Source organism: Melospiza georgiana, chromosome 4 (assembly GCF_028018845.1).
Source record: "Melospiza georgiana isolate bMelGeo1 chromosome 4, bMelGeo1.pri, whole genome shotgun sequence".
Taxonomy (NCBI): Eukaryota; Metazoa; Chordata; class Aves; order Passeriformes; family Passerellidae; genus Melospiza; species Melospiza georgiana.
In genome coordinates this window covers 533,046-543,384 of record NC_080433.1, presented here as the reverse complement: position 1 = coordinate 543,384, position 10,339 = coordinate 533,046, and the positions used below count along the sequence as shown (strand labels likewise).

Sequence of the window (10,339 nt, the reverse complement as noted above, 5' to 3'; positions counted from 1 at the left end):
CCCCCTGCAGGCCCTGCCAGGGGCTCTCAGCTCTCCCTGGATCCCTCTCCTCTCCAGGCTGGGCATCCCCAGCTCCCCCAGCCTGGCTCCCTGGGAGCTGAGGGGCTCCAGCCCTGCAGCAGCTCCATGGATTCCTCTGGGCTCTCTGCAGCAGCTCCAGGTCCTTCTGATGTTGTCCCCAGGGTTGGGGCAGCTCTGCAGGTGGGGTCTCACCTGAGGGGGCACAGGGGCAGCATCCCCCTCCCTGCTCCCCAGGTCTGGGGGGTTCTGGGCTGGGTCAGGTCCAGCTCTCACCCCCAGCACCCCCAAATCCTTCTCCCAGGGTTGCTCCAGCTGCTTATGCCCAGCTCGGTGCCAGCAGTGTCTGACCACTCTCACGCTTGGGGTGCTGCCCCCAGACCATTCCACGTCTCTGTGACCCTGAGCTGCCCCTCCCCGCCATGCCCTGCCCATGGAACCGGCCCCTCTGTGACATCACCCCGGCCTGGTGGCACTGTGGGCACTGCCAGGGCCCTGGGTGTCACCAGAGGTGACAGCTCTGCTCTGGCTCTGCCACCTGCAGTGTTGGCACTGATGGCTTTGCTGTGGCTGCTCGTGCTGCTGGCCCTGGCTGGGCCCGTGGGGGGCACCGGGGACACTTGCAAGTCAGTGGGCACTCGGGGGGTCCCTGGCACAGCCTGGGCACAGAGGAGCCCCTGGGGTTCCCTGTCCCTGCTGTCCCCGAGCAGGGCACTGATGGCTTTGTGCTTCCAGGGGCACCTGTGGGCTCCGGCCCTTGAATTCCGACCACAGCTCTGCTGGCACGTCCCGTGAGGGTGGCACCAGTGTCCAGCCTGGGGCCTGGCCCGGCATTGTCAGCATCCAGGCCACCTGGGAGAACGGCACGTGGCACATGTGCACGGGTGTCCTCCTCAGCTCCCAGTGGGTGCTCACGGTGGCACACTGCTTCGCCAGGGCCGGGTAAGAGACAGCAGGGACAGAGATGTCCCCAGAGCACGGGCAGGCACCCAGCTCACAGCACCACGGGCCGCTGCCCTGCCCACCTGGGCAAGCAGAAGGCCGGGAAATGCTGGGCTGCTGCAGCCCGTGGCTCTGCTCCCTGTCACCCCTCTGTCCATCTGCTCCCCAGGGGCATCTCCACGTGGGACGTGGTGATTGGGGCCACAGATCTGAGACAGCGAGGCCCCGGGGCTGTGGTGAGACGCATCCAGAGGCTCCTGGTGCACCAGCGATATGTGACTGCCACGGCCAGGAACGACATCGCCCTGGTGGAGCTGGACCAGCCCGTGGAGTGCAGCAACTACATCCAGCTGGGCTGTGTGCCCGACCCCTCACTCAGGGTCTCGGAGCTGAAATCCTGCTACATCGCTGGCTGGAAATTTGCCAGAGGTGAGTTCCCAACAGATGTGTGCTCCCAGGATGAGCTGGGTGCCTGGGGACACGGGCTGGGCACAGACAGGGACACAGGCTGGGCACAGACACGGGCTGGGCACAGACAGGAACATGGGCTGGATACCCGGGGACACGGGCTGGGCACAGACAGGGACATGGGCTGGGCATCCAGGGACACGGGCTGGGCACAGACATGGGCTGGACACAGACAGGGACACGAGCTGGGCACCCGGGGACACGGGTTGGGCACAGACACGGGCTCAACACAGGGACACGGGCTGGGCACACACAGGGACACGGGCTGGACACACACAGGGACACAGGCTGGGCACACACAGGGACACGGGCTGGGCACAGACACGGGCTGGACACAGACAGGGCACACACAGGGTCCGGCCGCACGGCGCCAGCAGGGCCGGGCTCAGAGCAGCCCGGGCTGGGGGAAGGAGCCTCCACCAAGACAAGCATGGAACGGGATGAGCTGTAAGGTCCCTGCTCACCCAAACAATTCCTGCTGGCCCTGGGAAACCTCGGGGGTTTGGCCCCTTCCCCAGGCCAACAGCAGGGACACAGCTGGACAACATCACCTGTGGGGAAGGGGCAGGGACACAGCTGGACAATGTCACCCGTGGGGAAGGGGCAGGGACACAGCTGGACAATGTCACCCCTGGGGAAGGGGCAGAGCCAGGCCTGGGAAGGGGGCTCACCCCAGGCAGGGGAAGGGATGGGTACTGAGCTGCTGGGGCTCATTCCCCTCTGTGCCCACAGCTCAGGGAACAGCCATGGTGCTGCAGGAGGCCAAGGTTCACCTCATGGACACACAGCTCTGCAACAGCAGCCGGTGGTACGCGGGGGCTGTTCATGCTGACAACCTGTGTGCTGGGTACCCACAGGGCGGCATCGACACCTGCAAGGTAGGAGCCCCCACAGGCAGCCCAGCCTGTCCCCTGTCCACCCTCCCCTCCCCACCCGTGGGTCTCTGTCCTGTGTCCCCCTGTCCCCAAGGCCTGTTCCTGCCCACAAAGCACATCCAGTGGCGCCGGCAGGCCCAAAGTGCAGATGTGACCATGGAACATCTGTCCTCTGCACATCTGGGGCCCATGTGCAGAGATGAGAGAGCCCCTGACCTGTGCTGGGAATGTGCTGGGAATGCGGACCTGGCAGGGACTGGGAGAGAGGAGCCAGCCCAGGGACTGGGAGAGAGGAGCCAGCCCAGGGATTGGGAGAGAGGAGCCAGCCCAGGGATTGGGAGAGAGGAGCCAGCCCAGGGACTGGGAGAGAGAAGCCAGCCCAGGGACTGGGAGAGAGGAGCCAGCCCAGGGATTGGGAGAGAGGAGCCAGCCCCGGGATTGGTGGCAGCAGCCCCCCACAGTCCCTGAACCATCTCTCCCGGTGCAGGGGGACAGCGGGGGTCCCCTCGTCTGCAAGGACAATGCAGCTGACTACTACTGGCTGGTGGGATTGAACAGCTGGGGAAGAGGCTGTGACAGAGCCAGGCACCCCGGGATCTACACCTCCACTCAGCACTTCTACAACTGGATCCTGATCCAGACGAGCCTGAGCCCTGCAGACATAAGTGGGACAGCACCAGAGCCGAAGTGCGCCCCGACTCCTAAGGCAGAGTTCACCATAGCTTCTGAGGAGGCCCCGACACCAGGGCCAGAACAAGAGGCACAAACAGAGCCAACACCGGTGCCAGAGCCCACGCCAGAGCTGGTGGTGCCAGGGCCAGGGCCGGTAACAGACATGCCACCAGCGCCAGAGCTGGTGACAGAGCTGATGCCAGAGCCCGAGTTAGTGCCAGTGCCAGTGCCAACCCCAGAGCCAGAGCTGATGCCAGAGCCAGAGCCAGTGCCAGTGCCAGTGCCAACCCCAGAGCCAGAGCTGATGCCAGAGCCGGAGCCAGTGCCACAGCCAACCCCAGAGCCAGAGCTGGTAACAAACCTGGTACCAGTGCCAGTGCCAGATTTAACGCCAGAGCCAACGACGGTACCGACAACGGTGCCGACGACAGCGCCGACGACCGTGCCGACGACAGTGCCGACAACAGCGCCGACAACAGTGCCGGTGCCAGAGCCATCGCTAGTGCCAAAGGCGACACCAGAGCCAGAGGAGGAGACAGAGTTGGTGCCCGAGCCGGAGCAGGAGCTGATGCCGGCGCCGACGACACCGGAGCCAACCATCCTCCCGGAGCCCGAGGAGCTGGCCCCAAGCCCCGAACCAGAACCGACACAGGCAGCGGACAGGCTCCTGCTGATCTCGGTGCCGTACCAGAGCCTGCTGCAGTTCTGCAACCTGCTGAGGGATTTCCTGCTGTTCCTGAGGAGCCAGCTGGGCTGAGCGCAGCCGGAGCGGACGCGGTTCTGCTGCCGAGCGCGGTCCCGCCCGCTCCCTTGGGGCTCGGCCGCGCCGCGGGGCCCGAGGGGCCGCAGCCCCGGGGCCGCTCTGTCCCCCCGCCCGTCCCCTGCCGCCCCCCGTGCCGCAGCCCCGTTCCTGTTCAAACAACGCTGTTCGTGCTCCCCAGCACCGCGGCGTCTGCGCCTTTCCGCTGCGGGCAGCGCCGGGAGCCGGGAACCGGGAACCGGGAGCCGGGAGCCGGGAGGGAGAACGAGCGGGGCTGGCCCGGTTCGGGAGGAGACGCGGAGCGCTCGGGGCGGGTGGGAAAAGCGCTTTAATCCCGGGAACGGCAGCAGCCCGGAGCCCCAGGGACGCGGAGCTGCCGGAGGTGCCCCCCGAGCTGCTGCGGCCACCCAGGGCTGTCCCCTCTGTCCCAGCTCCTGCCGGGACCCCCGGTGCCAGCCCCGCGGTGCCCTCGGGCCCAGCTGGGATCCCCGGGCCCGGGACATCCCCTCTGCTCCCGCGGGATCCAAAGAGCTGTCCGGGCTCTGGGGTAGTGCCGGGGTTTGGTGACGCTCCCGGAACGGGTCAGGGATCCTGAATTCCGCGATCCCCCGTGTCCGGAGGCGGTTTGGGACCTGCCGCGGGCTGGCCAGGCCGTGCTGGCCCGGCTGCCCCCGGAGCCCGCCCTGCCCGGATATCCTCAATCCGCGGCTCGGGGGGTGCCGGGACAGCTCGGGGGGCGGCGGGGGCTCAGCGGGGGCTCAGCGGGGGCTCAGCGCGGCTCCAGGCCCCAGGCTGGCAGCGGGGGCAGCCCGGGGGGCAGCAGGGCGAAGCGGGCGCTCTCCAGGGGCTGCCAGGGCGCTGGAGCGGGGGTCCCGCCGGGAGCCAGACCTGCGGGATGGACACGGGGCTCAGGCACGGCCGGGCCACGGCAGGGGACACCCAGGGCACCCCCAGCAGCCCGGGGCGGCCGGCGCCGGCCCCTCGTACCGCAGCAAGCGTCGTCCCAGGCGCAGGGCCCGGAGGCGCAGAGGTGCAGCGGGGCCGGCGGGCGCGGCTGGGGGTCGAGGCCGTGCAGGGGCTGCGCCGAGCCCGCGGGGGGGTCCGGGAGGGGCTGCGTCGGGACCGGACAGCGCCGTGTCACAGGGCTGCTCCGGCACCGGCTCACCCCGAGGGCACCGGGCGCTCCAGAGGCTGCTCGGGCCGGTTGGGGCGTCCCCAGCACCCGGGAGCGGCCATGTCCTACCCGTGCGGCGGCGGCGGCGGCGGCACCGACAGCGGGCGGGATCCACTCGCACCAGGAGCCTGCGTGGGCACGGGCGGGCACAATGGCCGGGCTCGGACAGTGCCCTGGGTCAGACAATGTCCGGGCTCGGACAGTGCCCTGCCCCGGACAGTGTCCTGGGTCAGACAATGCCCGGGCTCGGACAGTGCCCTGGGTCAGACAATGCCCTGGCTCGGACAGTGTCCTGGGTCAGACAATGCCCTGGCTCGGACAGTGCCCTGGCTCGGACAATGCCCTGGCTCGGACAATGCCCTGGCCCGGCTCCCGGGGGCGCACGGGGAGCGGCCGTGTCCCTTCCCCAGCTCCCAGCGGGGCTCTGGGAAGCAGCCCCGGGGTCCCAGCGCCAAATGCCAGCCGCGCTCCCTCCCAGGGGCGCCCCTGTGTCCCACGTCCCGTCCCCTCGGTCCCCGCGCTGTCACCTGCGCCGCCCGTCTCCAGCTGCCGCTTGCTCTCCCGTCGCCACTTGGCTCGGCGGTTCGAGAACCAGACCTGGGCAGGGGCGGGAGCTGAGGCTGCGGCCCCTGCCCGTCCCAGGCCCCTGGCACAGCTCTGAGCCCCGGGACACGGGCCCGTCACTGCCCGGGAGCGAGCGGGGACACGGGAGGGACACGGGCACAGAACGGAGCTCGATCCCTGACATGGGCAAAGGAATGCCCGTGTCCTGGTCCCAGGCATGCGCTGGGGCACGGGCAGAGGAATGGGTTTGATTCTGGGCATCAGAAGGGAAGGGGCTGCCGGGCACCCAGAGATGTGGATCTGGAGCTGCTGGGAGGAACGTGTGAGGAGTGTGTGCCAGGGAGTGTGCCATGAAATGTGCCAGGGAATGCCAGGGAGTGTGTGCCATGGAGTGTACCAGGGAATGTGTCAAGGATTGTGCCAGGTGTGCCAGGGACTGTGCCAGGTGTGCTATAGAATGTGCCAGGGAGAGTGCCATGGATTGTGCCATGGAGTGTGCCAGGTGTGCCAGGGAGTGTGCCATGAAACGTACCACGTGTGCCAGGGAGTGTGCCAGGGAGAGACCCCCGAGCCAGGACAAACGCAGCCCCGGGCAGTCACTGCCGCCCTCCGGAGCCCGTCCCAGCCCCGTGGCCAGCAGCGGTGACACGGTTCGGAGGTGTCCCCGAGGGCGGGAGGGCTCCCTGTCCCCCGGAGCTGGCAGCCCCGATCCCGGCGGTCCCCCCGGGCTGCTCGGGGCACCGGGACGTGCCCGGGTCCCGCTCGGGTCAGGCGGGTCGCCCTTACCCTGATGGTGCTGTCGGGCAGGCGGGTGGCCGCGGCCAGGCGCTCGCGGGTGGCGCTGTCCGGGTACTGTCCCCTCCGGAACGCTGCAAGGGGACCGGGCTGAGCGGGGCCGGGCCGGGACAGCCAGCCCGGCACCCGGGCGGGACATGGCAGGGGGTGACTGCAGCCGGGCCGCGGGGCCAGCGGAGTGGGGTGCGCTGGGTGCTTTGGGGTGGTCTGCTGGGGTATGGGATGGTTTGGGGTTCTCTGGAGTGGTTTGGGGTGGTCTGGTGGGGTATGGGATGGTTTGGGGTGCTCTGGGGTGGTTTGGGGTGGTCTGGTGGGGTATGGGATGGTTTGGGGTGCTCTGGGGTGGTTTGGGGTGGTCTGGTGGGGTATGGGATGGTTTGGGGTGCTCTGGGGTGCTTTGGGGTGGTCTGGTGGGGTATGGGATGGTTTGGGGTGCTCTGGGGTGCTTTGAGGTGGTCTGATGGGGTATGGGATGGTTCGGGGTGCTCTGGGGTAGTCTGGGGCGGTCTGGAGCTCTCTGGGGCAGTTTGGGGCCTCGCAGCGATGGCACGACCCCATCCCGAAAGCGGCACTGCTCCCCCGAACAGCCCCGCTCGGAGCGCACCTTCCTCCAGAGCCTCCGCCTGCTGCCTGGAGAACACGGTGCGGTTCCTGCCCCCGCTCCGCTGCCCGGGGCCCTGCGGGGGCTGCGGGCCGGGGGGCGCGGCCGGAGGGGACCCTGCGGGGACAGAGGGACAGCGGCTGGGCCGGACCCGGCGCTGGGCCGGACCCGGTGCTGGGCCGGAGCCGGTGCTGGGCCGGAGCCGGTGCTGGGGCCGGAGCCGGTGCTGGGGCTCCCCGGAGGGGCCAGGAAGGGTCAGGAGGGCTCCGGGCTCCGGGGCAAGGCTCACCCCGCGGGTCCTGGGGCTCGGCCGCCAGCCGGAGGTCGCTGGGCAGGGTCCTGAGCACGCGGTTGATGGAGGAGACCTGGGCAGGGGACAGGGGATGTGCCGGGAGGGGACGGGAATGGAGCTGGAGCTGTCTCTGGGGTGCTCTCCGGAGCCAGGGGTCCTCCGGCCCGGGGCCCAGCCCGTCTGCTCCCGGTTTGCGGCCCAGGACCCCGGAACCCCGGGGACAGACAGAATCTAACGGGGGGCCATTGGCACGGCGGGGCACCGGCAGGGTGGGTCGGTCCTTGGGGAGCGCAGATCGCCCTGCCCGGCAGGGACACCTGTCACGGAGCCCCCGCGGTGTCCCGCGGCCCGAGGAGGAGCTCGGGGCTCTGATTCGGCTGGGAAGGAGCGATCGGCCTTCCCCTGCCCACCCGCTCCAGCTCGGCTTCTCACCAAGCACCGAGCCCTTCCCTGTGCATCCTTCCCATTCCCGAGTCCTTCCCAAGGCCAGAACCCTTCCCATCGCTCCGAGCCCGTCCCGGGACATCCATCCCATCACACCGAGCCTTTCCCGGGGCATCCATCCCACTGCCCCCAGCCCTTCCCTATCCATCATTCCCACAGCCCCAGCCCTTCCCTTTGCACCATTCCCACTGCCCCAGTCCTTCCCTGTCCCATTCCCACTGCCCCCAGCCCTTCCCTGTCCCATTCCCACTGTCCCAGCCCTTCCCTGTCCCACTCCCACAGCCCCCAGCCCTTCCCTGTCCCATTCCCACTGTCCCCAGCCCTTCCCTATCCATCATTCCCACAGCCCCAGCCCTTCCCTGTCCCACTCCCACTGCCCCGAGCCCTTCCCTGTCCCATTCCCACTGTCCTGAGCCCTTCCCTGTCCCATTCCCACTGCCCCGAGCCCTTCCCTGTCCCATTCCCACTGTCCTGAGCCCTTCCCTGTCCCACTCCCACTGCCCCCAGCCCTTCCCTGTCCCATTCCCACTGACCCCAGCCCTTCCCTGTCCCATTCCCACTGTCCTGAGCCCTTCCCTGTCCCACTCCCACTGCCCCCAGCCCTTCCCTGTCCCATTCCCACTGACCCCAGCCCTTCCCTGTCCCATTCCCACTGTCCCCAGCCCTTCCCTGTCCCACTCCCACGGTCCCGAGCCCTCCCCCGCTCCCATTCCCACTGCCCCCAGCCCTTCCCTGTCCCACTCCCACTGACCCCAGCCCTTCCCTGTCCCACTCCCACTGCCCCCAGCCCTTCCCCGCTCACCATTCCCACAGCCCCAGCCCTTCCCTGTCCCATTCCCACTGTCCCGAGCCCTTCCCTGTCCCACTCCCACTGTCCCGAGCCCTCCCCCGCTCCCATTCCCACCTCCCGCCCCCGGCCGTGGGTCGGACCCCCTCTCCTGCCCGTTTCCCGGTGAATTCCCGCAGCCCCGGGGCTCCGGGCAGGACTCACGCTGGGGATGCCGCTGCCGGCACAGATTCCCTCGGCGTGCAGCTGCCGGCGGATCTGCCAGGCGAAGAGCCCGGGCTGCTCCAGCTTCAGCCGCGCGATCCTGGCCACCACGGCGGGGGTGGCCGTGCGGGGCTTGCTGCCCCCCGCCGCCTTGGGCCCCACGGCCCCCGTGCGGTAGTAGCGGCCCAGGATTTTGCTGACGCAGCCGTTGGACACCTGCGGGCAGAGCTTGAGCGCGGGGGGCATTTGGGAGGGGCGGGAGAACCCCCCCAGCCCCGGCCGGGCGCACCTTGAGGCTGCGGGAGATGTCGGAGCTGCGGGCGCCGCTCGCCGCCAGCGCGATGATTCTCTGCCTCTTGCACGTGGGGAGGGGGCGCCCGTTCAGGAAGAGCCCCCCGAGCTGGTTCACCCCGCTGGGCCCTGGGGAGGGGAACAGGGCTGGGGGCAGCGGGGCCGCCCGTCCTGCCCCCCCGGCCCCCCAGGATGGCACCGGGGAGGGGGACAGAGAGGGGTGATGAGGGGGTCCGGAGGGGCTGGGCAGGGGGAGCTCAGGGGGAGCTGAGGGGGCTGCAGGGGCTGGGCAAGGGGAGCCGGGGCTGGAGGGACGCGGGGCTCGGTGCTGGCGGTGGGTGCAGGCAGGGAATGGGGACGCCGGCGCCGGGAAGCAGGAAAACAGCCCCTGGAAGAGCACGGGGAGAATTTGGGAAGGGCAGGGGGTGCCAGGCTGCGGGGCTGGATGTGCCCGGGGCCGGCAGGGCCCTGCGGAGCCGCGGGTGAACGGGCGGCCGGGCGGAGCAGGGAATGGCGGCACGGCGCATCCCCGGGTCCCGCCGGGCACGCCGCGCTCCTCACCTCGGTGTTGCATCGTGGAGAGGCTTCAGGGGCTGTGGGGGCCTGGGAGCTCCCCGTGGGACACGGGGGGTGCTGCGGGGCCGGATGAATCAGCGCCGCTGTCCAGGGCTCAGCCACGACCCTGCTGCGAGGAGGAGGGACAGGGGCAGGAACCCTGGAGGAGAGGATGGGAACACTTGGGGGCAACTCGGGAAGTCCTTGTGCTGCAGGCACAGCGGCTAAAGAGCCGGAAAAGAGTCACAGGGCTCTGGAGAGGCTCGGCAGATGCTGCCGGTGCTGCCGAGGCGGAGCGGGGCCGCCGTGGCTGAGCCGTGTCCCAGCGCCTGCAGAGCTCCCCGGACACCCCACGGGCACAGCGGGGTCCCCACGCCCAGCCCAGCCCAGCCGAGTGTCGGGATGCACAGGGAATGGAGATGGAGGGATCCCCACGCCCACCACCCTCCCAGCCCAGGCAGGAATTCCTCATTGCCAAGATGCCACCCATGGCTGCCCTCTGGCAGTGGGAGCCATTCCCTGTGTGCTGTCCCTGCAGGCCTTGTCCCCAGTCCCTCTGCAGCTCTGCTGAGCCCCTGCAGGCCCTGCCAGGGGCTCTCAGCTCTCCCAGAGCCTTTCTGCCTCCATGCTGGACACCCCCAGCCCTCCCAGCCCGGCTCCGTAGCATTTCCCGGCAGGATTCCCACAGGGACCCCGGTGCCTCTCCTGCCTGGGCAGCAGCGCAGCCACAGAGGTGCCACCGGGCCTGGCGGCTGCTGCTCCCGCACGGCCTCGCCAGAGCCCCCAGTCCACCCGGGGTTTCACCTGGAACACCCCAAAACCCTCCCGGCACCCCCACAGTCCCCAAATCCCACCGCACAGCCCGAGCGAGTTTGGCAACACCGACCCTCGGAAATT

At 69.5% G+C, this 10,339-nt stretch overlaps 1 protein-coding gene across 1 annotated transcript; it reads right to left on the bottom strand.

Moving 5' to 3' along the window:
- Positions 1-4,504: 4,504 nt before the first annotated feature.
- On the bottom strand, positions 4,505-9,461 carry PAX4 (paired box 4). Its single transcript, XM_058022222.1, has 10 exons — positions 9,449-9,461; positions 8,886-9,016; positions 8,597-8,812; positions 7,159-7,234; positions 6,873-6,986; positions 6,260-6,342; positions 5,437-5,506; positions 4,979-5,037; positions 4,723-4,846; positions 4,505-4,623 (listed from the first exon to the last, which is right to left on the bottom strand). The coding sequence occupies exons 1-10, from the start codon at positions 9,459-9,461 to the stop codon at positions 4,505-4,507; spliced, it is 1,005 nt and encodes a 334-aa protein (XP_057878205.1).
- Positions 9,462-10,339: the final 878 nt, after the last annotated feature.

Coding starts and splice junctions, on each gene's coding strand:
- PAX4 (XM_058022222.1), bottom strand. Junction 6,987..7,158: donor CGAGCCCCAGGACCCGCGGG/GTGAGCCTTGCC, acceptor CTGTCCCCGCAG/GGTCCCCTCCGGCCGCGCCC. Junction 4,624..4,722: donor CTGGGACGACGCTTGCTGCG/GTACGAGGGGCC, acceptor TCCATCCCGCAG/GTCTGGCTCCCGGCGGGACC.